The 25,570-nt window shown below is 44.6% G+C and overlaps 3 protein-coding genes across 4 annotated transcripts in view; all 3 read right to left on the bottom strand.

The window, feature by feature from the left end:
• LOC146188193 (sodium-dependent nutrient amino acid transporter 1-like) overlaps positions 1–25,570 on the bottom strand; it is a 351,255-nt gene that overhangs the window by 1,297 nt on the left and 324,388 nt on the right. The gene's annotated exons all lie outside the window — the stretch shown is intronic.
• On the bottom strand, positions 6,644–20,881 carry LOC146188202 (sodium- and chloride-dependent glycine transporter 1-like). The gene is made up of 4 exons (XM_084603405.1): positions 20,646–20,881; positions 11,361–11,490; positions 7,445–7,579; positions 6,644–6,751 (listed from the first exon to the last, which is right to left on the bottom strand). Exons 1-4 carry the CDS (start codon positions 20,795–20,797, stop codon positions 6,644–6,646), a joined length of 525 nt encoding a protein of 174 aa, XP_084459531.1. The 5' UTR covers positions 20,798–20,881.
• On the bottom strand, positions 21,965–24,671 carry LOC146188201 (sodium- and chloride-dependent neutral and basic amino acid transporter B(0+)-like). The gene is made up of 2 exons (XM_084603081.1): positions 23,547–24,671; positions 21,965–22,400 (listed from the first exon to the last, which is right to left on the bottom strand). Exons 1-2 carry the CDS (start codon positions 23,668–23,670, stop codon positions 22,177–22,179), a joined length of 348 nt encoding a protein of 115 aa, XP_084459207.1. The 5' UTR covers positions 23,671–24,671; the 3' UTR covers positions 21,965–22,176.

Below are 25,570 nucleotides of genomic sequence, written 5' to 3'. Positions count from 1 at the left end.
TGCATGTAGGTGTCCACCGGGAAGTGAGGCATGCACTGCGCTTTTCCAGGGCGACTCAGGTTATGAGAGACGCCGTGGGGAAGGGCTCCGGGCATTTTGACCACATGGGGCTCTTTAACAAGAATTTACATCGCGCTTACAGGACAGCCTTGTAATCTCTGCCAAAAAATCCGCAAACTCACCCCGCTCTCTAAAATCCCCATCAAATAATCTGGTGACAGCTACAAGCCAAAATTTCCCCTCTCCTGCTTAATTGGCCTCGGCTCACCCGGGCCCTTAGAACCTCACATGCTCTATGCGGCGCACTCATGGCTACCTTTGACATTGTTTATATGCACGGATTCCAGCATCCGCCCCACTGGGGCCTCGCGTATCAAGAGGGTTGGGAGATCGCTGCCTACAGCTTGGACCTGGCTTCGTAGGAGAGGATGGTCGGCAGGATAGAAGCGGTCGCTGCCAGGCACGGCATGACGGACATCACCCGGCATCAAGAGCAGTTGCAATCCTTTAATAAACCTTGGTTTCCTCAATAAATATTTTACCACCATCATCACCACCCAAACTGCTAATTGATGTGTAGGAAAGACGCAGTATTCTTCACACACATTCTCCCTGGACACCTGGCCCCGCCATATGAGACGAGTGTCATATGAGCAAATATTAGCTGGTAAGTGGCATAGTGTGTAGTAACTAGGAACTGATGACGCCATTAAGTTATTGGGCAAAGTATGACTAATGTGGTGTAGTATTTGTAACTAAGAATTCATGACATCATTAAATAATGACAAAGTGCGATTTGCAAGTCGTGTAGATGTAACTAGAAATATAATGATGTCATATTATATGGCTTAGTATGACCTGCAGTTGGTGTGGTATGTCGTAACTAGAACTAGATGATGTCATCAAAGTGACGTATTCAAGATGACTTGCAGAATTGGTGCAGTATGTCGTAGCTAGACAAAATATCACTTAAGACGTACGGCTATACGACGTCGTATTGCATACGAATGTCGTGAACATTCTCTCATTTACTTTTTCTTACAACTTTGGTGCCAATAGCCTAATATCATCAGTCCTGCAATTCTGCTTCACGCGGGTGTTTACAGCTCGATGAGCGTGCTGTATACACCTTTGCTGACAGTCCCCTCAGAAAACTTTGTGAAGTGAACTCATTTATTATATATTGCAACCGATTACAGTATTTCAGCTCGTGCGGATCACACACTCACAGAAGGCTGCGTGAGATCAGTAGTGGCCTATGCGCACACTATGCGCCGAAGTCACGAAAATACACTTAAGCTGAGCCTGAAGCGTAAGACGCGATAGCTGAAAACGAAGAACCCTCAATATCGATAGTGTTTCACCGAAGCACAAAACACTATGCCGCTCTTCTCTAGGGTTACGTCTGTGTTGTAACGTGTGCTCGAAACACGCTGTCGCACGCATGCGCAGAGATATGTCGGTTCATTTCGGTGACGGTGATTGAAATTCCTCGCACATGCTGACTTGATGGCAGAAATGAGAATCCGAGCATCAGCGACTTCATAATTCACCCGCTACTGTTCCCGCGATAGCTATGTTTGGCTTCTTCGAAGCGCCTCTGCTGTCTCATTTTTCACCGCGGAGGATTCGCGTTGTCCGATAAACAGAGAAAATAGGCGCGGGCAGGATATTGTAGGGGAAACATCCAAGATTTCTTCCCACCTGCCTTGGGAGGCTCCATTTTGTACTCTCGCCACCAAATGTTTACGGGATGCTTAGTCTCAAGAAAAACAAAAATGGTTGATGAGCCTCAACCATTAGCCTCACCCAACTGGCATTGTTAGCAGCTGATGGCAACTCCATTCTCATGCGCGATGTGCATCGCTGTCAGCACGGGATTGCCCGTTCCAGCGGCCGATAGTCACGAGCATGTTTTAACGGAGAACATGGCCTGCTGCAATCGCCACCATACTTGGATATATATACGAGCTACGAAGATTCTGCCAGCAGTGGACATGGCAGCACTACCAAGATGAGGAACATTAACCCGTTAATCTATTTTGTGTAGGTGAGAAAACAGTAAGGCAAATTTGTCCGCTCATGTGGCCCCTTTTTGCTCGTGCTGCCGTGCCCGCAGCAATTGGTTTGTATCACTGTGGTATTACGCATGTTTTTACTTCTAGGCGGAGATATTGAAACTAACTCCGGACCTAATCTATCCTAAATTGCCAAGCAAATCTAGTGAGCGACATAAAAAAGAAAGGAGTTACCGCTAGTTGAAATCGACGAGAATTAACAGCTTGAAAGAAAAAAAAAAGCTCGCCCCCTGCCAAAACGAATATTTTCGCATGAATCGAGTGATCCAAACAATGAACAGAAAACTCGACGAGCTAGAAAATCATATCAGAAAGTCAAATTAAATATATACGGACTCCAGGAGGAGCAAGAAGAAACCAATGAAACTTTTGAACAACCAGGTAGCCAAACGTTGTGCAAGATACCCTCAAACTAGAGGCTGTCGCCATCGAGCAAATACACAGACTGCAGGCAGGAAAGTTACAAAACGAGGTCAGTAATTCTAAAACTGGTAGATTCGAGACAAAAAGACACAAATATTAAAACACCTCTTTAAACTAAAAGACACATACACGCACAATACGCTATTGGTGAAAGTTTTTCTGCCTGAGTTCGAGAGGTAGAAAGAAACTGCGGTCGAGCGCCAAGCAAGAACCTGAAAATATGGAAAAGGTCGCGCTGGCATATGACGAGTTGATCAGAAATATTTTTGTTTGCGACGAAGAAACAAATAGCAGAATTCCTATTCAAAAACAGGACACAGAATTCAACCTGTGAGTGACTCGCCAGAATGCTGATGCAAATAATTGTACATCATAAATACAAATGCAACAAGTATAGCAAACAAACTTCAGTCACTTGAAAACACCTTATATTGCCATGGGCCAGACGTAGATGACATCACCGAAGCGGGACTTTCACCAGAAATTTCTAATGATGAAATCGCTCCACCGAATAATTTCATCATCAGAAAAGAGCGTGGTTCACGAGGAGGGGGCGGCGGCATCATTGGTAAAGAAGTAGATACCTTTCGTTGTCCTGCTTGAAGTCCCCTGCGCGGAATTTGTTTTCTGCAAGATAGCTCGTAAAAATAGACATAGTTACCGGCTGCTTCTACAGAAGTTCTACTACGGGACATGAATGCGTCTCTGAAATTAAGGAATTCCTTAAGAACCATGGCCGAAATTAACAGATTACTATCATGGGTGATTTCAACCTTCCCAGAGTAAATTGGACAACAGTTCACTATACGTCAGCAGCTTCAGGGGCCCTCATTGATTTAATGTTGAATTTTAAGCTTAAACAAATTGTTCTAATACCCACACATACCTAAGGATCAATAGGTAATATTCTAGACCTTATTAATCAGTGATCACTTTCTTGAATCCCGTGCTCAGGTTCATGTCACAGAAGGCATCTCGGACCATAGTATACCTACCTGCTGATTACCATTAGAGAGCCGTATATGAGAAAAGAATACAAATCGTAACTAATTTTGCGAAAGCAGATGACACTGGTATAGCAACAAACCTCGTTCACGAATTCCAATCGTATTTTGAAATAGCATCGAGTGAGATCCCTAACGTAAACACTTTATGACAAGAGTTTAAGAATACGGGCCCCAGGCACCCTCAAACTGTTTCTCAACATCTTTTCCTTCTGGGGACCCCCAAAGACATGTTGAAAATAAATCATGGTGATTATGATGATGAGGAGGAGGACGATATGCAACCTACTGTGGAGGTGAATTGGTCTCACAAGAAATAAAACCTAAGAGAAACAACCTGTGGATAACTAGGGACGTGATTCACGCATAACAAGTTAAGCGACTATGCAGATCAATTGAAGATAAGAGACAAAATATTTTGCCAAATTATTGAAGCTATCTTGTTCAATCGTGAGGCTGAAAGAGGTATCAAAACATGCAAAGGAGCAATATTTTAACGTGACGTTCCCTAAACTTCTTATAGATGATCCTCAAATTATGGAAATACTTCCTCAAAAATAAGTAAAAAACAGATCAAAGCTAAAGTGTACAACGATTTCTTCAAGTCAATTTTCACAAAAGATAATGACACTCTTCCAAACCGCTGCCGCACACCTACGTCATATATTGGTCCTCTCAATATAACCGATGATGTTGTTTTCACCTTCCTATAAACGAAGACACAAAGAAAAGAGGTGGTCCAAATGACATCCCCAACCAATTCCTTACACTATGTGAAGAAAGGTGAAGCAAATACCTAGGTGTCATTTTTCTTAAGTCGTAGCAACATTGAAGTTACCCGAGGGCTGGAAAAAAGCGAAGCTTCTGCCTATTCATAAATCCGGCGATTCAAACCCACCCGGTAACAACAAACCAGTTTCGATTACCAGTACATCGTGTAAAATCAGGGAGCACATTATCTCAAAACACGTAAAGCAGTTTCTGGAGACACGCGACATTTCACCCCATCAACACGGTTTTCATTGTGGCGTATCGGCTATCACTCAACTAACAGAGGTCGTTCATGACCTCGCTCTCAGTGCTGACAGACTGCAGTCAAACGGATATCATTCTACTAGACTTTTGTAAAGCATCTGACAGTGTCAGCCGCAAGAAACATAGAAGCTACAAAGCATAATTGGAAATGACCAAGGGTTACGTCGAATGAAGGATTTTTTGGCCTGCCGCTCACAATTTGTAAATTTCGAACACGTTGAATCAAGACCAGTTCCTGTTACATCAGCGATTTGGACAAGTATTGTTTTTAGTCTTCATAAATGATATTATCTAAAATATTGACTGCAACATAACACTTTTCGCCGATGCTTGTATCCTGTACAAAACCACAGAAAATTCCGCAGACCACCTTAAGCTAAGCAGCGATCTAAATAAAATTGATGAATGGTGTACCACTTGGCAGATGACATTACACATTAAAAAATCCGTTTACATGACAGTCACTAGAAACAAAGCAGCCATATAACTGTAACTACAGTATAAATGGATCAACGCTTTCAAGGCTCTCATAACATAAATACCAAGGGTTAATTTTAACATTTGATCTAAGATATGACGCGCATATCGCCAATGTGACCGCGGACGACTTGCGAGAACTATTCTTTCCGAGAAAATGCTTACGATTAGATCCTCAGGATACCACGTTATTTGCCTACACTATCCTTCTAAGACCGAGGTTAGAATACGCAAGCACTGTTTGGTTCCCGCAATCAATCACTTGCGTCCCTCGGCTTGAGAAAGTGCAACGATAGGCTTCAATTTTCGTTCATAGCAAATACAAATCATCTGACTCCCCTACTAATTTCGTCGCATTACCTGGACTTCAATTACTAACATTTGCGGCGAAGGAATCTCGCCTAAAATTTCTGTACCAGTTATTACACAACGGTTATATTATTGTTACGGACGAGGAAGAAGGTGGCAGTGGCGCGAGCAGGAGCGCTCGCGCCCAGCCCGCTGGGGTTCATTAATATCACCTCATGGTCATTGGACATCACCTCTGTTCCCTGTGATCATCGGCTTGACGCCCGTAACATTATAAACATGTCTAAATATGCATCCGCCTCACTGTCACGGAAAACCAGGCACAAGCAGGCGCATACGCTTACTGCACACTAATGCCAAACCAACACACTGAATACTTTCCATTAGCGATCAAAGAATGGAATCAATATTGCTTGAAAATCAATGTGCAGAAGACTAAGGTAATGTTAAACAGCCTTGGGAAGGAACATCAGTTAACATTAGGTAGTGAAGTACTTAAAGTAGTAGGCGAATATGTCTACTTAGGACAGGTAGTAACCGCAGATCTGGTTCATGAAAAGGAAATAACAAGAAAAATAAAATTGGGATGAAGCGCATTGGCAAGCACTCGCACATTATGACTAGCATCTATTTTCCACCATAAAGCGACCTTTTATTTGCTTCAGTATGCGAAGACAAAAGTAAGAGTTGCCTTAGCAATACACACTTTGTTGACGGGAATAAAATGTCAGTTCGGATGAGCATCGAGTATAAGAATTTAGAGATTTCGTATTACAATATCTCACAGTTGATGTTGTTAATTCTTTTATAAGGGAGTAATTACTCGCTCGTGCATCGTCTGCGTACCAGAGCTGACTCAGCGCCGCGCCTAGTAGCTGTACCAAGGCTCATTCGTGAACGAAAGCACCACGGGGTTGGCAGCTCCCAATGTTTATTTGCGATAAGAAATCTCATAGGACGCGTTTAGCGTGTTCGCTTAGCGACCAGGAAACAGCCGATCATACCTCTAGAGAATTTGAAGCAGGCTGCGCAAAAGAGATGATATAACGAAAAGCGCTTAATATTGTCCTTCGTGTCCAGGCCCGGTATCTTTTATCACCCTTTCAACAATGTGCTCACTGCTATTACACTCGATCGCGACCGCATCATCTCACGTAACACTCATATTTCTCGTGTCAAAGAGTCAGTGACGTCAGATGACAAAGTTTATTAATATTCTGACAAAGGACAACATATTTCATATTCAACATCTGACAGCTTTGCACGTTTTAGGGGAATGACTGGCTACTGAGAAATGTAAAATCACGCGTCCGATCCTCACTCCTGGTAGGCGTTCTTGAAGTCGTTGAGCCTCGCGACGCCAAGGTACACGGATCCGATGACGCCCACGCTCTCAAGGCACACATAGAGGGCATTGGTCCACATCTAAGAGCGAAGAGAAACGATCTTTGCAGCATACTGTTCATTTACTGGTCAAGTCGTTCTACGTGCTTTAAACAAGGAATACATAATAAAAACCAGGTCGGTCCAAAATTTTTCAATGTGCTGAGAGTCTGGTTTTGGCCAAAATTATGCAGTTACCTCCCAGTAAAAATCTTCCTATGAAGCACGATCCATGCAATCATGAGTCCGTTACACCCGGTTAGTTATAGACCGTATATTGAGCGCGGCTGTACCTTCGTCGGCTTTTTTTTCACGAAAGCTGTTAAAAGGACGTTTCCTCTTTGTGCTGCGTAGGAGGCGTTGGCGTAAGGCGAAAAGGAAACGGAGTGCGACAGGCAATGTCACATTTCGTTGTAAGCAGCGCTTTTCACTGTACTGCTCTTATTTTACGCACTGCGCATAAAGGGCGTCTCCCAACAATACCGGCAGCGGGGCACTCAATACAGCAAAAAGCTATTGCTGAATCTTGCGTTATGTAAGCGGCGTAACCAGCGGCCATCGTTCTAGACATATGTGGCATATAAAGTGTACAGTGTTGTGCAGACCACAAACATCTGTAACCAATATGACTGCGTTGTAAACTAACAGGGCTGGTATATCACAGGAGAGAGCTGCGCTGAGGAAGTGGGTTAATCAATACTAGGTATTGAACGCTGTTAAAGCGCTATCGCTCACCTGCACGTCCACTACGCTGCCCCAGTCGGCGTAGAATAACATGCAGAGTCCGTTCAGGCTTCCAGGTAGGGATGCTCCGCGTACTAGGAGTATCGCTGTGGTCACCAGGTGAAGGAAGACCATAGCGTAGAAGAACTGCGGTACAGGGCACAAGAGGAGATTGTGTCAGTATGTATATACGCTGCATACGGCTTATGCACTGAAGCTTTTTTACTGGATGGAACACATTATATGTATCATTCCATTCCGTCTTCGTTTTCTTCATCTCCGCGCATATTCATGCATCTGGCAGCGTATGGGCACATGGCATTAACAACGTGAGGTTCAATCGTTCTCTCCCACTTCTTTTTCTTCCTTCATTACTTTCTCTCTTCTGTGCGCACGAGGCAGTGGAGGTGGCTCAGCTCCGGAGCCAGTAGCAGGCCCGTGCGTTTTCTTTTCCGTGTTCCTACAGCCACAACAACGACAATAAAATTCGAAGCCCCCTTTCATCTGGATGATAATAAAGGCCCACATGTCTCTATGCCTTTAGGCATGGTAGCATGTATGAAACTTTTGCACGTCGCGTTATCTAGGAAGACAGATTATTCAGGATTTGCGGGTGAATCTAAAAAATTGTGAAATTTGCTGGACAGATTACGTCTAGTTGTGTGGTTTGCTTTGGTTCATCGAGGTTAACTGACTGGGGCGACTCGAGTTATGAAAGCTACTGATCGACTCGACCGCTTGAGGCGTCCAATTGCGTTTCACTTCAATCGAAGTGCGGTTGCTACGGCCCGAATTGAACCGGCTACTTCGGCTTTGATACCTTGGAGTTCCGTCAGAATAAGTCCCATCAAAAAGGTTTACAAGTTATCTACAACCTAGTGCGATAAAACTGGTTAGGTGCTACAACTCGACTGTGGTGTGTTTAGTTTTAGACGGGTTAGGAAACATATATGAAACGCTAAGCTAACATTTCGCAAACACTGTAATATTAGCTATGGCGCTAAACTTTAACTAAATGTACTTTACTAAATTTTGAATGTCGCTTAAATGATATCACACAGCGTTTGTGATTATCGCGTGACAATGCAATTTCTGCATCGCGATGATGACACCCTCAAAGGTGCGCCGATCGGAAGTCGCGGTGACACAAGGCTGCCATCGATGAAAAGATCACTGGTCACAGAGAAAAATCCGCAATTAATATTGGCGCCATAGTACAGGCAATTACAGATGCTGAAATGTAACCACAAAATGTTGAACAGAAAGAATTTGTCTCCATTATAGCGGAAAACAGCGATGTGAAGGATTTTCTTTCCGGATGTAAGATCACGAGTCACACAAAGAAGCATTGCTTGCCTTACAGGAATTGAGTACATTGTTTCTTCATTCCCGGCTTGTTTGGATGTGCCAACGTCGTAGGTACAAACCGCGCAGTTACATGAACAGATTTTAATCTCGTGTGCTTTCAGCTCGAACAAAAAGGCATTTTAAAGATGTCTCGAAGGACAAAATAAAAACGTTGCTGTAAAACTAGACCAATAAAGTGATTTTTTGTTGATTAGCACATTAGAGTTATTATATGCAGACTGGCCTGGACGAGACGACTTGGTTTAACCGGGATAAACTCCAACCACTGTACAGCGCGATGCCATTTTTGTTAGAAGCTGACATTTTGCAGAAACACCCCCTATAGAAGTGGTGAATTGAAAGCTTCAGAAAGGGGAGGGACGAATGAGTTGATTCTCGAATGAGCTACGTTCAGTCGTAATTGAGTAAACGATAAGAGTGAACATTATGAAATAAGATGACGTGAGTTTCAAACTATGTAGCATGGGAGGACATATAGCTTCAGTTCAGTTCAGTTCAGTCGTTCAGTCGTGTCCGACTCTTCATGACCGTATGGACCATGTCACGCCACGCTTTCCGGTCTCTCACTATCTTCCTAACATCACATAACTTCACCTGCAGTGCCTCGAGGATGCCATCTAACCTTCGCGTTCGCTGCCTACCCCTTCTCCGGCAACCCTCAACCTTTCCTAACATCAAATCTTTCTCCAGTGACTCCTCTCTTTTTATCAGATGACCTAAGTAGCGAGCTTTAATTTAGAATTTGACCCTCCAATGAGCAGTCAGGGTTTATGGTCAACAATATCGACTGATTTGATCTTCTGGCTGTCCAAGCAACTCAGGAGTCTTCGCCAGCACTACAATTCAAACGCGTCATTTCTTCGGCAGTCAGCCTTTTTCACAGTCCAACTCTCGCATCCATACATCACAACTGGAAAGACCATAGCACGAGTTATACGGATCTTGGTTGGCAGACTGATGTCTCTGCTCTTTACTAGGCGGTCAAGGCTAACCATTGCTCTCTTTCCCAGAAGCAGGCGTCTCCTAATTTCATGGCTGCAGTCTTCTTCCGAGGTAATCTTGGAGCCCAAGTAGAGAAAATGTCACAGCTTCCACTTCTTGTTCATTGATGCTCCAGGACTTGATAGGGCAAGACGCCATGATCTTTGTCTTTGTAATGTTCAGTTTAAGCCCAAACTTCTCACTCTCTTCTTGTACGCGCATCAGAAGTCTCTTGAGTTCCACTTCGCTTTCTGCCATTGAAGTGGTATCATCCGCATATCTAAAGTTGTTGATACGTTTTCCAGCAATCTTCACTCCGGCTGAAGACTCGTCCAGACCGGCCTTTCTCATGATGCACTCTGCATATAGGTTAAATAGGCAGGACGACAGTATGCAGCCTTGCCTCACTCCTTTCTCAATCGGAAACCAATAAGTGAGACCATGCCCCTTTCTGACTGTGGCCTCTTGCCCCTCATACAGTTTCCTGAGGAGACAGATGAGGTGAATAGGAACTCCCATTACTTGGAGAGCTTTCCACAATCTGCTGTGATCTACGCAGTCAAACGCTTTCGCATAATCAATAAAGCAGAAGTAGATGGGTTTTTGGAACTCTCTTGCTTTTTCCATGATCCAGCGAAGGTTGGCAATCTGGTCTCTAGTTCCTCTGCCCTTGTGAAACCCAGCTTGCACGTCCGGAAGTTCCCGATCCACATACTGCTGCAGCCTACCTTGGAGGATTTTCAACATCACCTTGCTAGCATTCGAAATAAGCGCGATCGTGCGGTAGTTGGAACGATCTTTGGCACTGCCTTTTTTTGGAATGGGGATGTAAACTGACCTCCTCCAATCCTGAGGCCACTGCAGGGTTGTCCAAATCTTCTGACATAATGTATGCAGAATGTTAACAGCGTCATGGTTGAGGTTCTGAAGCAACTCAGCCATATAGCTACTTGCTGACAAAGACGACCACATAAATATTCGTCTGTGTTGCTTGGCACGCAGATGATAGCTGTTGCAATGCAACAATTTCGTCGACTCAATGGCTTCGTGTTCTACTGGTGAGAAAAAGTTGAGAGATGGAAGTGTCCTAGATTTGGAGACCCTGACAGAACAAATGAGTCCTGGGAGGCACTACTTTTCAAGCAGGACGAAAAAAGGGCAACGTGAAGTCATGCGTCTCTCCCTGGCCGGATCTCAGATCCAAGAAATCCAAGTCGATGGCTGAGGGGGAGGACATGGCTGGGACAGAGCTGCGCCTCGTATCCTCGCCAACCTTTTGACGGGTGCCAATAAATGTTATTTTCATCTCTCTATCTCCTTGAGAGATTGAATCCAGGCCCATGCAGCCGACTTCTAATCGGAAGCGCCAATGGCCTGCTGAGTGTGATACATCGGAGCACACTAAAAGGGTGAAATCGAGAGCCCCCCTCCCCCCACACGCTCGCACGCACGTACAAATGGGTCACCTTAATTTTGGTGCATTGAGTCCTTCCTTCATTCGTTCCCCGATTTAGATACTCCGCCTTCAACATCTCATAACATGTGGCCGCCCTGTTCGCCTCAAACTTATTTCACTTACGCGCTTGGCACTGCAGAGTCCGTGGTGAGCGAACGCGAAGACCAGCACCCACACAGCGGCCAGCGAGAGCAGCGGCTGCACCCGGATCTCATCGAAGGATCCCGCGTCCCAGGAAGCTCCGGCACGGCGCCTGCGATCCACACAAAAAATTGCCGATGGCTCAGCTTGATTAAACGTAGTTTGTAACCGAAAGCTTCATTACGCACGGTTCATTGTCATCATCAGCCTCACTATACCCACTGCAGGGCGACGGCCTCTCCCATATTCCTCCAATGGCACCGGTCCTGTGCTAACTGCATTCACGTGGCCACTGGGAACTTCTTAAAATCATACGCCTACCTATCTAGCTGCCGCCCCCTCCTACGCTTTCCTTCCCTTGGAATCCAGTTTGTTAACATAAGCGACCATCGGTTATCCTCTCTTCGCAGTATATGTCCTGCCCATGACATTTCTTCTTGATTTCCACTAGAATATCACAAACATGAATTATTTCTCTGACACACTCTGCATGTTTTCTATCTCTTAAAGCTACCCCTATCATTTTACGTTCCATATCCCTCTGCATTGTCCTCAACTTAAGTAGAACCCTCTTGGTTAGCCTCCACGTTTCAGCCCCATAGGTGAGTGCAGGTATAATGCAACTATTGTATACATTCCTTTTGAGTGATACCGGCAAGCTGCTAGTCGAAATCTGCGAGTTCTTACCAAATGCTCTCCATCCCAATGTTATTCTTGTTATTTCCTTTTCTTCGTCCGGATCTGTTCTTACTACCTGTCCTAAGTAGACATATTCGCCTACTACTTCCAATGCTTCACTACCTAACGTAAACTGCCGTTCCTTCCCGAGGCTGTTGAACATTACCTTAGTCTTATGCATATTGATTTTAAAGCCTACCTTTCTACTTTGCCTGTCTTGCTCATCTATCATTATTTGTAGTTCACCCCATGAGTTACTAAGCAAGGCAACGTCAGCGAATCGCAGATCACTCGAGTTATTCTCATTACCCTAATCCCAAACTGCTCCTATTCCAGGTATCTGAATACTGAAGCAATGTGTGAATTGTATTGGGGAGATCTGTCTCCTTGCCTAACACATTTCTATATAGGAATGTCGTTACTTTCTTTATGCAGAACTATGGTTGCTGTGCATATCTTGCAGTACTTTCACATACGGCACGTCTACACCCTGATTGCCCGATGCCTGCATGACCGCCGAGATTTCTGCTGAGTCAAACGCTTTTTCGTGATCAATGAATGCTAGTATAAGAGCTGGTTATATTCCGAGCATTTTTCTATCACCTTTTTGATAGTAACCGCTGCTCTGAACGTTTGCAGGTTAGTCTTGTTTATCTAGTTTCATTGCTGGACCAATGGCAATCCCCGCTGCTGCCAAATAACTTCGTTCTGTTAACATGAATGAAGATAACTTGCAATGCTTGGTATGTGGTTCAGACGTTGGTGATAATCCCAGCCTGAAATGTAATGAATGCCATTTTGTGTATCACACGGGAAAATGTTCCGGGATTCCAGACAGCCAGTTCTTTTCAATGAGAGAAACAACAAAAAAGCACTGCGATGCCGCACGGGTAAAACTCGTGGCACATCCAGACAAGCCCAAGCCAGCTCTTCCGGAAGTCATGAAGTCATGTGCCTGAGAGGGATAATGGTGAAGCTTCCGGCATTGCCGTCATTTTGGCAGACATTCAGTCCAAGCTTTCTGAACTCTTTGGACTGAAAAACACAGTAGAAAACATTGAATCGGCTGTGCAGCTTATGTCTGAAATATATGACAAGGTCTTATCCAAAATGACACGGCATGAAACCGAAATTAAAGGACTGAAAAGAAGGATGCAGTCCCTTGAACTTCGGGAGGAGTCTGAGCTGAACACTGTTAAAGAGCAACTAAACGACCTGGAATGGAAAAGGCGTAATCAAAATTTAGAGCTCCATGGCATTCGTCAAGCAGATGATGAAGACTTAGCTGAAAAGGTAAATGAAGTAGCTAAAATACTCAAAGTCCCTGTTTTGTGCCATGATGACATCCTCGCCATTCATCGCATTCCGGCTAAAACTGGAAAGACACCAGGTATTATTGCTCGATTTTCAAAGCAACAAACAAGAGAACAGTGGTTTCAGAAGAGACACGACCTACGGATTTCACATCTTCCATCCATATTCAAGAAAACCTCACCAAGATGTCAAAGAATCTGCTTTTTGAGGCGAAGAAATGGGCTAAAGCCAATGATTTCAAATACGTCTGGCATAGGAACGGTCGCATCCATGTTCGGCGAGCGGATGGGGAAACAGCTTGGCGTATTCGGTCTTTGAGCGCTCTTGAGAGTGTCGACGTCGGTGAAACTTAATTTGCCATCTTTTATGGATCGAGAGGAATACATAAAATCTAACAGTATTAATGACTTCATTGGATCTTGTTTTGCAAACTCTATTAAAGTGTTCCATGCTAATATGCAGTCCGCTAGAAATAAAACCAACAGCCCAGAGACTTTATTGAGCGAGCTCAATGTTGATTTTAGCATAATAATGTTAACTGAAACTTAGTACGAAAATGAAAATGATTGTTGCAACATACCTGATTACACTGTCTGTAACCTTAATCGTAAATATGGGATAGGAAGAGGAATTTCCATGCTAGTAAAATCTGACGTAGATTCGAAGTGCTGTCTATATTTTCTAACAAAATTGTTTTCGCTGCAGTTTACCGGCCACCAGATGGTAACCTGCGGACGTTCTTTGAACTCTTCGAAGCCTTGCTTAGATTAACTAATGAAAACAACTTTGGTTTTATCTGTGGCGGAGATTTCAATATCAATATGCTTATACCTACCACTTCAGTAAATGAGCTAATGCTAGATGTATACTCTATGCACAATACTGTTAGTTCACCAACTCGGGTTACTCCAACATCTTCTACTTTGATTGATCTTTTTATTACCAACTATAATCCTAGTCAAGTTAAGGCTGGAGTCTTGTCGTATGGTCTCAGGGACCACCTACCCATATTTCTCTGCGCCAAGCTTCATGGAGTACATCAGCTGCCGCCCCGTCAAATCACACATCAACCAATTCTGCCCTCCCAGCTAAGAAGATTCTACAATGATATGGCAGTCGTCGACTGGTCCGACGTGTTCGCAACTTCGGAAGCCAACGCTGCGTATCAGTTATTTCTGCAGAAGTTTACGCAGTTGTACACGAAGCACTTCCCTTTCAAAACATTTCGGCGTTCTAAAAATATTAGGAAGCCTTGGATAACCAAACAGCTGTTGGCGAAAATTAAAGTCAAGAACGACTTATTCAGTAGGTTTTTAAAGACTCGGGATCCTGCATTGCTTCAAAAGTTCAAGAAATATCGAAACTGTCTAAACAAAGAAATTAGGAAAAATAAAGCGTATTATCTAGAAAACAAGTTCAGTGCAGTTAAAGGCGACAGCAAGCTTACGTGGAGAAGGCTTAATGAAGTCCATGGCCGGTCATCCACACCAGCTTCTTTTGAAGAGCTTACTATAAACGGTGAAATAGTACACGGCACTTCTTTAGCTGATTTCTTTAACGACCATTTCATAAATCTTCTAGTGCCTTGTCTGAGACATAGCACTGACTATTCAATTAGCACGATGTCATCTAGTAGTTTATTTCTTTCTCCCACTAACGCTAACGAAGTGTATGCGACATTTATGCACCTAAAAAATTCAAGTACGTGTGACGCAGAGGGAATTCAAATAAAACCAGCAAAGTTTGTACTGGACATTATCTCTCCAGTTTTGGCTTACATATTTAACCTATGTATCAGCTCTGGTACCTTTCCTCAAGATATGCAATTAGCAAAAGTTAAACCCATATACAAAAAAGGTGTTCGAAATAGGCTAAATAATTATCGCCCGGCTTCGATCTTACCGGTATTTTCTAAGGGACTTGAAAAGCTAATTCTTGTGCGTTTTCAATCCTACTTTGAAAAACACGCCTTCATTACTGATGCTCAGTATGGATTCCGGAAATTTCGCTCCACACAACTCGCCCTCTTGGACCAGAAGGAATACATACTAAGAAATATGAAAATCAAGAAGTTTGTACTAGGTATCTTTATAGATTTCACCAAGGCCTTTGACTATTTGAACCGAAATATATTTTTTGGAAAATTAGCATCTTATGGTGTTCGTGGTAAATCACTTGATCTTATTAAATCATATCTTTCAGAACGTTTTCAGTATGTTGATGTCAACGTTTTTTTTTTTTCGTATAAAGCACAGGTACACTTTGGGGTTTCCCAAGGTAGCATTATGGGACCTTTCTTATTCAACATAGATTTGAATGACACTGTTAGCATCGATGATAGGGCTAAGTTTGTATTCTACGCCGATGATACAAGTATTTTTCGCACTGCTGATACTTGCGAAGAACTGTTTTCTTTAGGTAATTCGTTGTTATCTAAACTGGGTGCATGGGCTGATAACTATTTATTAGTTAATCACTCTAAACTGGGCGCATGGGCTGATAACAGCTATTTATTAGTTAATCACTCAAAAACAGAAGCTATTATCTTTCGTTCCAAAGGAAAGCATGTTACACCAGATCTGGCACTTACCCTAAACAACAACAACAACCTAGAAATCGTTACCGAATTTAAAACTCTGGGAGTTGTATTTTCAGAAAATATGTCTTGGGACAAGCATGTGGATTGTGTATTGTCGAAACTTGCGTCAGTGATAGACGTTCTTTACAAACACAGAGATTTTCTCCCAAAACACACACTGTTCTTTCTGTACAATTCCCTTTTCTTATCCCACATAAGCTACTGCGTTATGGTCTGGGGAACGACTACAAATAACAATATACAAAAGCTTGCCAGGCTAAAACGTAAAATTATTAGAGTCATGACATACTCGCCGTATATGATTCCAACGCTGATGATTTTTTTCTAAAGCTGGCATTAATACGAATAGAAGATATGTAAAACTTTAATTTATGTGCAACACTGATAAAAGAACGCAAAGCCAACAGTAATATTCTAGCGAGCTTAGCAGACCTTTCCATCAAAGAAACCTCCCGTCATGACACGCGAAATCCGGAACACTGGAAGATCCATCCCTACCGCACAAATTTCGCTATGCAAACTGTACGTTGTAATATCCCTCACTTATTAAACTTGTACCTAAAAAATAACATTCACATCTTCGAGCTGAGCCTGAAACGCCTAAAGATACTTTTGTGAAGAGGGGTGCGTTCTAACTTAAATGACCCTAGATACACAAATTACTGTTGTCAACCATTTCAATTGAATTTTAATCATGCCTGACCACCTGTTTGTTAAGATACATTTGTGTTTTTCCGAAAAAACTACAATGCTCATTAAATTTTCCTTTTATATCATGTTTCTTAGTGTCATAAACTTATTTTCTGTACCATCCCTTTGAGAGCTGTCATGTTATGTATAGATGAGTAGAATTTTCATTTTTTTTTAATTTCCTCTGTGCATCGTACTTCCTGCGTTATCTTTGGCATCATTAGAAAGTGTCTTTGATACGTTGTGCCCACACACTTTCGCGCTGTATATTAGGTTGTGGCTGGGTATTTTGTAAAGCGTAACACGCTGCTGTTTGTAGAGGGCCAGGTCCAGTCAAGCTGCGAAAAACGGCTTTTTACCTCGTCTCCACCATGTTCAATGGAAAATAAATATTTATCGTATTTATCTTATCTTGTTTTGATTGATAGTAGAGTACCCTTTCCGAAAACCTGCTTGATCTTTTGCTGCATTGCAGACTAAGAGTGTGCTGATTTTAATAGCGATTACCTTAGTAAAACATTACACATACCAGACAGTAAGCTGATCGGTCTAATTTTCAGGTCCTTAGCGTCCCCTTTCTTATGGTTTAAGATAATGTTCGCGTTCTTCCATGGTTCTGGTATCACCTATGACACCAGGTACTGCGTAAACAGGGTGGCCAGTTTTCCTAGCACGATATCCCCCAGTCCTTCAACAAATCTACAGTTACCTGATCCTCTCCAGCCGCGCTTTCCCTTTTTTCATAGTTTCTAATGCTTTTTTAACCTCGTGCTTTGTACCTGGCGGAACGTCTGACTGCTTTTCTCTTCTGCCAATCTCATTTTCGTCCTGACCTCTTTGGCTGCTGCAGAGATCTGCATAGAACCCCTCGGCTACTTTGACTATCTTGTCATACTCACGATGACATCGCCTGCCTTGTCTCTTAGCGCATACATCTGATTATTGCCTATACCCAATTTCTTCACTGCTTTAAGGCTTCTCCCATTCTTTACAGCGCGCTCAATTTTCTCCATGTTATACGTCCTTGTATCGGCCACTTTGCGCTTATTGATTGGATTTGATACCTCTGCCAATTCTATCTGGTCTGTTGGATTGGATGTTTTCATACTTTGGTGCTTCGTAATCAAACTTTTCGTCTGCCAGAAAGCGTGCCGGTGTCCTTTTTAACTATCCTAACCCGTATATACTTCTACAGGGCACTCGGTAATGATATCTCCCCAAATTATTAACTTTTTCTAGGTTCATGTCGTCATCCCCGGTTAGAGCTGAATATCTCTTCTGTAGCGAGATCCTGAACTCTTCTGACCTCCCCTTCCCCGCTAATTAGTTGATGAACTTCTGTCTTACTAATATGCTTCGTTGCTTCTTTGTATTTAGACTAATTCGAGACCTTACCATCCTGCAGTCACTGCATCGCACTTTCCCGATTACCTCTACATCCTGCATAAGGGCGGGATTAGAACACAGTATGAGTGCAATTTCATTTTTAGTCTACTCGTTAGGATTTTTTCATTTCCCCTTTCTGTTCTTCCGTTTGCTGACGAAGGTATTGATGATTCTTAAGTTATTTCGGTCTGCAAACTCAACCCGTAACTTTCCCTGCTATTCTTAGAACAAATCACATAGCCACCCACAGCCTGGTCTACTGCCTGCTTTTCTGCTACCTTGGCAATGAAGTCGCCAATTAGCACAATATACTGTGTCCTTCCTTTCCGCATTGCCGATACTACACCTTCGTTGAATCTTTCAACTGCCTGGTCATAATGACTACATTTAGGTGCGTAGGCCTGTAAAATCTTCAGTTTATGAAGCTTATTAAGCCTATAATTACGAAGCCTGATACCCTCTAAATAATTCTATGGAATTCATCTATATTACCAGCTATATACTTATTGACAAGGAAACCTACTCCCAGTTCTCACCTCTCAGGTAAACCACGATAACACAGCACATGCCCGTCTTTAAGTACAATATATATGCCTCATTCGGCCTCTTAGCCTCACTAAGGCCTATGATATCCCATTGCACACCCTCTAGTTCATCTACCAGCACTGCTAAACTAGCTTCACTAGTTAGGGTTCTAGCGGTAAACGTTGCCAAGGTCAGTTTCAAATGGAGGCCTTCCAGCGGGCCAGAAATTCTTAGCACCCCCTGCTGCGTCATAGGTCTGACCACCGCCGTGGTCAGTTGATCCGGCGACGGCCAATTACTACACCTGGGTGGCCAGCATCTATTCTGGTGAGCGAGTGCTTTGTCGGAGGTGTTCACCGGCCTCAGGTCGCACCCCAAACCTGTTTATGCAATTCCATCGGCAAACGGATTTTTTTTTGATCTGGTGGAGAATTGCGCGGTACCAGGATTTGAGCCACGGTCTTCTTGCATGCGAGGCGGATGTTATACCGCTACTCCACCGCTGCGTACCTATTCATGCTTACAGATTTTAAAGGTTTTTATTTACACATCGGTACGCTTGCAATTCTCTTCTTTATCCATTATGAATTTGTCAAGCGAGCGCACGTGCCGCGACTTTTCTCAGCAGCAGTGAGTTGCGAGGATAGCAATGAGGTTCCTCGCGGCGACGCGGGAAGAGCGGCGGCTCTCGCAGCGCACGTCTGAGGCTCAGCGCAACCGGTCGTCATGGCAACGGCGTATGCGTACTTGTGACCTCCGCCCGCTCCAGTGACCATGGCTTTACATGGTGTAGTGAAGATTTCACTTCAAAATTTCAGGGGAGAACTTCAGTCCCCTAGGTTGTGCCTCAAGGCGAAAACATTTTGACCACCGTGCTGCGATCCTTGGAACGCTCCTGATGCTCGAGAAAGAAAGAAGGAGAGGTTCTCTCTCTCTCTCTCTCTGAGAGTGGCTCCCTTCTTCATTATCGAAGCTTACTCAAGAGAGATTGAAAAGTTAAATATGACGCCTCTCTCTAGATTCCCCCGTCTCACTTTCTACTTTCTCTTTCTAAAGAGATAGATAGAGCAGAGAGAGACTCTCTGGAAAGGGAGATTTCCTTTCTCTACTCTTTCTAGAGAGAGACAGTGAGAGTGAGGGAGTTAAAAGAGGAGAAGGAGAGAAGCTGACAGAGGGAGGGGAAAGATGGTTAGACGGAGAAAAGGCAGGGAAAGCGAAAGAACATTGTCTATCACTACGTCCTACTATATACCAGAACCCTACCGATATCCCGCGAAATCTCGCGGACAGCTCTCGCGCACAGTTTCTGCGGACACCACTCATGAGCTGTTAAGCTTTCGACTTAAAAAGGATCACCTCTGAGTAGCGTGGGTAACGAAATGAGCGCCAAAAACCTGGAGCGCAAAGACCGGCCTTCTGTGCCGCAGCCAACACTTGCCTCGCGTCCGCCGCTCATGTATGCTCCCGCAACGGTATGTGTACAGCATGATGAAATGGTGCCGGATTGTATTTGCCGCTTTAGAGTTTCGTGATGATTCTTCGCGAAGACAGCGTGTGTTAATTTCACGTTAATGTGTTACCATAATTAGCCCGGCTACGTCTTGTCGAGGAAAAATCCTCTCTAATGGATGTTCAATTAAAAAAGTTTTCTGCTAGATGTGGCGCCTGCTCCGCAGCGTTCCCAGTCTCTTGCGCGCCCAGCCAAGTCTTCTCCTGCAATCTCCTATGTTACGACAAGGAATCACGCTGACTGTACTCCGTAAAACATGCTCTGTCAACGACCATTTTATCTTAACACCAGTTGTATCATTGCCATGTTCAAACAGCATCTTCAATCGCTTTTGTATCCCGCTCTGGGTGGAAGTACTTTCTGGTCAATCATAGAATAGCTTAAAAGAAAGCGTAGGAAGTTACTGACTACGAGGTGCAGGTTACTAAACAAAAAAAGAAGAGAGACGTGTAGTCTCCGTATGTCTATAGTGTGCATATGACTGTGTCCTGCGCTCAGTGGGCGGAACTCTTCGGAAGTGCGCGAATTTTGACACCGCATAAAATGGCGAAGATTTTTCACTCACGGCTGTGACTGGTGCACAGGGTCGTAGACGCCTGGTATGCAGCCAGCGGCTTCTTCGTGGTAGTCTCTAACGGGCACCACGACCACCAGGCCATCGTCACCGGATATTGGTAGCCCCTGGTCGAGCTGCTCTCGGCGAAACAATTCTGCCATTCTCGAGCGTACGTTGCTACACAGCGGCTGCGAGTGAGTACCTTGCCCTATCAGTAGGTCTGTGTGCACAGAGTCAAGCTCTGAATTACTTCAACGCAGGCTGCTATACCTAGCATTTTTAATAAGGGTTTAGGTCATTCAATGCTCCAACCTCTGCCGCTGTGCCCCAAGTCTGAAGAGCTCAGTGTAACGAAAAGCGCTAGACGTGAACAGGATGAGAAAGAATGACACACGAAGCGCCACTTATCAACTGGACTTCCATATGAAAGGATCGTGTTTATAAGCTTATAAAACTTGCGCAAACAGGCGCAGGAAGCTAAACAAAAAACAAACAAACAAAAAAACCCCGGAGAAACCAAGAGAAGACAGAGGTGTGACACTCAATAAACAAGGCGACTTCTGGATACATCGGTCAAATTTTTGCTGTGATCAGAAAAAAGCTGGACGTGTCCAGGCTCAGTACAGGAGTCTGATTTGTAAACGCAGTCTACGGATAGCGTCATGGCGGACAAGAACTCTGTACCACTGTCGTGTCGAAAACTTGAGACGGGAAGGTGCCTCAGCGTGCCCGACAGCCTCGACAACGACAGGTAGCTGGAGTCCAAAGCTACCTCATATGAAATCTTGTCACTCAATGTCACGACTGCGGTAAAAGAAACTGACACCATGTGCTCACTAGACCTGAGGTGCACCGGCGTGTGACAGAGGGACAAAAATCAGCTTATTACGAAACACCTAAAGCGTGTCTGATGGCTTGATCGCACATACCGTTCGTCGCCGAGCCCTCTGTCACGTTCTAATTTATCACGCCTACTTTGCTAAATAAAATTCTTCTTTTACTTTCTTTTAGGTTTTCTGCGCTTGCGAGTGCTGGTTTTAGAGCTTTTATAAACGAACGTTTTTTTCGCATTTAAATTCCGTTGAAAGCGCTTCGTGCATCACGTTTCTTTCATCGTCCTGGTCCTTTCGCGCTGTTCCTTTTGACAAACCTAGAACATATCGGGATATTTTTTTTCTCATAGCTCTGTTCTTTTACCTAAGCATATGCATAATACTTTTTTAGTGAGGTTGCATGCAGCGATGCATAACGTTAATTGCATGTAGTTACAGTGACAGGACTAGCTGCTGTAGTAGTTATTTTAGAGTTAATAGGGAATTGGGGTAGAATTTTAACCGATTTTCGACGCTCCCAGCTTCGAAAGGATAGTGAAGGAGAATGCATCGCACCTTAACTACGTCCTAGTATATAGAAGAAATATAGGATCAAAGGAAAGAAACAGAGAAGGGGCATATAAGCAGAAGAGGAAGCCGACTACATCACCAGTTAACTTCTGTATACTCCATGCGCGCTAAGTGGGTCGGGAGCTTTAGACAAACTTTCACGTTATCAGTCTCCACTCACAGTAGGCGGTAACGCGTGCACATGCGCTCACCGCCGGGGCGGCGTAGCATGCACTGTCGCTGGCCAATATCTCCCCGGCGGGGCAGCCAGTCCACGAAAGGTTGCGCAGCCAGGACACCAGGTGGAGCAGGTGCTTGGACAGCAGCACCGAGTCGCCCAAGATGTGCACCACCGCGCACAGGCTCATAGTGTAGCCCAGGCCTGCGGGCGCGGAGACCAGCTGCCATTATCGAAGTCTTTCGGACGCTTCGGTCTAGTGATTCTGTCAGGCACAGTATAAGACAGCATTTCCCCTTTTCTGGGTGCATATCTTCTATACGCACGCGAAGGAAATTGGAACTTAGAGGGCCCACATTTGGCAAGCATTCGTATCGCGCTCCCTTTCGTCCACTATTCATCCCACACCTCAACCTGCTGGGAGAACCGTGATTCGCTTGAAGCCGTTTCAGAAAAGGCACTGTGTAGCTTTTATTTTTAATCATTGTGGAGTACGCTCTGTTGACGTCGTGCACGCTTCCTGAACGCCACGACGGAAGATTAGGCGGCCATACATGTGATCAATAAACACATATTGTTGTTGCATTTCAGTGATACCTATGCATGTTCGCACTTCAGCAATGGAATCGACAACATGCTTCTGAGAGAATGGCACCTCCTCTTTCGTCGTTCCAGACGTGGTAACTGCTAGTGAATGTTCCAGTCAGAATCGAACACGCGTAGATCAGGAACTCAGCGGCAAGTGCATTGTAAAGGAGGCTTCCTGCCGAACAGCATCGAAGTGTGACCCTCACTCAGTCTGCTTGCATCTGTGGTCCCCTCCTCACCAAGTCTAGTGCGCTTGACCGCAAAGTCAGGGCAGTTAGGAAACGACGTTGTGTGAAGTAGCTGCTTTGAATTCCTTTTGCCGCGTCGATGTCGGGTTATATCTCACTCTGGTTTGGTTTGTGGAGTTTACGTCCCAAAGCGACTCAGGTTAGGAGAGACGCCGTAGTTGAGGACTGTGGAAATTTCGACCACTTGGGGTTCTTTATCGTGCCCTGACATCGCACAGCACACGGGAGCCTTGCTTTTTGCCTTCCTCGAAGAGCGGCCGCCGAGGCCGGGATTCGATCCCGCACCTTTGGGAACAGTAGTCGAGCGCCGTAACCACTGCGCCGCCCCGGCGGGTATAGGTACCCGACTTAAGTACCAGACTATAGTGTAATGGATACTAAAAAGCAACTGCAAATGCCTGCATTTGGTGCCTAAACACGCCGGTAAATAGGAAAAACAAAACCAGTCTATCAATATGGATAACCAAACAGTCCACACCAAAAGTTCTGATAATGTCCGTTGGCAGCGACGAACCTATGAAGAGTGGAACGGCGCCAAAGATGCCCCGATTGCCATCTTCGGAGAACTGGGCCAGACTACTCTCGAGGTACATGACGGGCATCGCCACGGCGCACAGCAGCGTCAAGTAGGCCAGCATGAACGGAACTGCAGACAGAACAATTTTCCGTAATGAAGTCGCTAATGAATTCGACGCTGATGGGAACGCCACAAGAACAACAACGGTGCTGAGAAGTGGACCAGCTACTGTGCATGAGCTAGTGAAACTAGGCACCAGAGATGGTAGCGGTCATATGAATTTAAAAGGAGAAATTTATCCGTGGCTCTTGAGTTTCCAGTATGGCAATCTTTGCATAGAAACGAATATTGGCGTCACTGAGCCTTTGCAGCGAAGCCGTTTGAGGCCAGCGTTCCATTAGAGACTGAAAAATGTTTTCTTCAATGCTTTGGAATGGGTCCCGCGTTCTTTTGAGTTAACTAAATAGATTGTTTTCTTAATAGGTCCCCTTAGTTGTCGTGAAACTTGCTATGGTCCTCCTGCAGAAAACTAGGGTGCCTTACGGCTATTACCGAGTGGTTCGCTGTGCATCTTCTTACTACAGGGGTTGCCTCAGTGGAGGCCAGCATAAAATCAACCACCCGAACAATCAGACTGGACGCGCTACTTGTGTTGTGATTAAGGGTACTTTTCTACTGCAAGAGCAACGTTTAGAATCTCTTAAGTATACTAACCGCCTCTTCTTCTTACTAAATGAACACTTGATAGTCCTTGCCGAGATAATGAGGAAACGCACCTCCGCCGTGAGCGATGGACATCTCGGGAAAGCGAGTGGCGTTGGCGCTGCCAGCCGTCATGATGAACAGCGTGGCCAGCTTGTGCGCGCGGCTTTGAAAGCCTAGTTGCGTCGTCGCCTGCGCAAATGCAGTATGCTCCAATTAGAGCAGTTTGCTTACCGCAAAGCGTTCTTCGATAAACAACCACCTAGTGGCCCTTTATCTTTAGTGATGCGAGGAGATAGCTGCGCTTGGCACCCTCCCCCTCCTCTCGTCAAAATCTCGGTCAACACTACGGGCCGAAATTCCGTGCCTGAGTTATCGTGGTACCAACTACAAAGCAAGTTTTACTCCAACCTCACAGTCACGAATGCGCATCAACTTTTAGCGCTGAACGTCCTTCATTGTGTGCGCACATGGCCGTTCTGAGAAAGGACTGCTGGAAATGAAAATTGGTCGCCACCGTCAAACTGCTATACCTTGCTAATATCAGCGGGTGAAGGATAAAGACAACCAAGCATATCTATCTATTATCTCGAAGCGAATAGTTTTCAAGCCAGCATATTTCGATTTCATACCGATCGTGCATGCTGCCGGGTTTGCCACTTAGAACTAAGCGTATCATCAATTTCCTTTCGCATGACCGAAAGCCTTAAAGTATTGTAAAATAGTGGCGCCATCCTATGAATATATGCTCAGATTCTCCCACGAAGGCGAGACCTACCTCGCTGCCGTCGCTTTCCTCCTCGCTTTCCGTCATGACGGCAGCAGGCCACGTGTGTCCAGGCGAGGATGGAAGACTGCGGGGCCGAAGTATCCAGACTATAGGGCTCCTGTGAAACCCAGAAGAAAAGCGAAAGGCAAGGAAGGCCCAGCGTGCGGACGATCACGGAGCAGTGGACAGCGCGTGCAACGTGACCTGTGACTCTTCTTCTTCTGACACGCTTTCTCTTGCACGTGCTATTCTTCTTTAGAGTCTTCTACAGCGCGTGTATGCTCAGCATTCGGGCTGCCAATTTACGGAATAGCAGAGAAGCTAGTGCATAAAGATTTTCAATTAAAAGAAAGGTTAGGCATCGTCATATCCGACAAAAGAATTAAATTTCAACAATTATTCAAATTTCGATACAGAGTGTCTATGAACGAAACTTCGAGTTATGTCAAATCAATGTTATTGTGAAAAGAAAAGACGGCAGTATAGGGAAGGTGGTCAGCAGGCACATCCGGGATCATGAGGATCCTGTGCGACATCGGCTTGCATCACG

The sequence above is a fragment of the Amblyomma maculatum genome, chromosome 5, assembly GCF_055883805.1.
Source record: "Amblyomma maculatum isolate TAMU_Amacu chromosome 5, ASM5588380v1, whole genome shotgun sequence".
Taxonomy (NCBI): domain Eukaryota; kingdom Metazoa; phylum Arthropoda; class Arachnida; order Ixodida; family Ixodidae; genus Amblyomma; species Amblyomma maculatum.
The sequence above is the reverse complement of the archived record's forward strand: the minus strand, read 5'-3'. Positions and strand labels throughout refer to the sequence as shown.

Excerpts from the sequence above, each read along its gene's own strand:
- LOC146188202 (XM_084603405.1), bottom strand. The coding sequence starts at position 20,797 with ATGGCAGAATTGTTTCGCCGAGAGCAGCTCGACCAGGGGCTACCAATA. Across the intron at positions 7,580-11,360 it reads GACTCTGCAGTGCCAAGCGC|TTCTTCTACGCTATGGTCTT; the intron begins GTAAGTGAAATA and ends CCTGTACCGCAG. Across the intron at positions 6,752-7,444 it reads GCAGCGTAGTGGACGTGCAG|ATGTGGACCAATGCCCTCTA; the intron begins GTGAGCGATAGC and ends CTTCGCTCTTAG.
- LOC146188201 (XM_084603081.1), bottom strand. The coding sequence starts at position 23,670 with ATGCTGGCCTACTTGACGCTGCTGTGCGCCGTGGCGATGCCCGTCATG. Across the intron at positions 22,401-23,546 it reads CGCCGTTCCACTCTTCATAG|GCCTGGGCTACACTATGAGC; the intron begins GTTCGTCGCTGC and ends CCGCGCCCGCAG.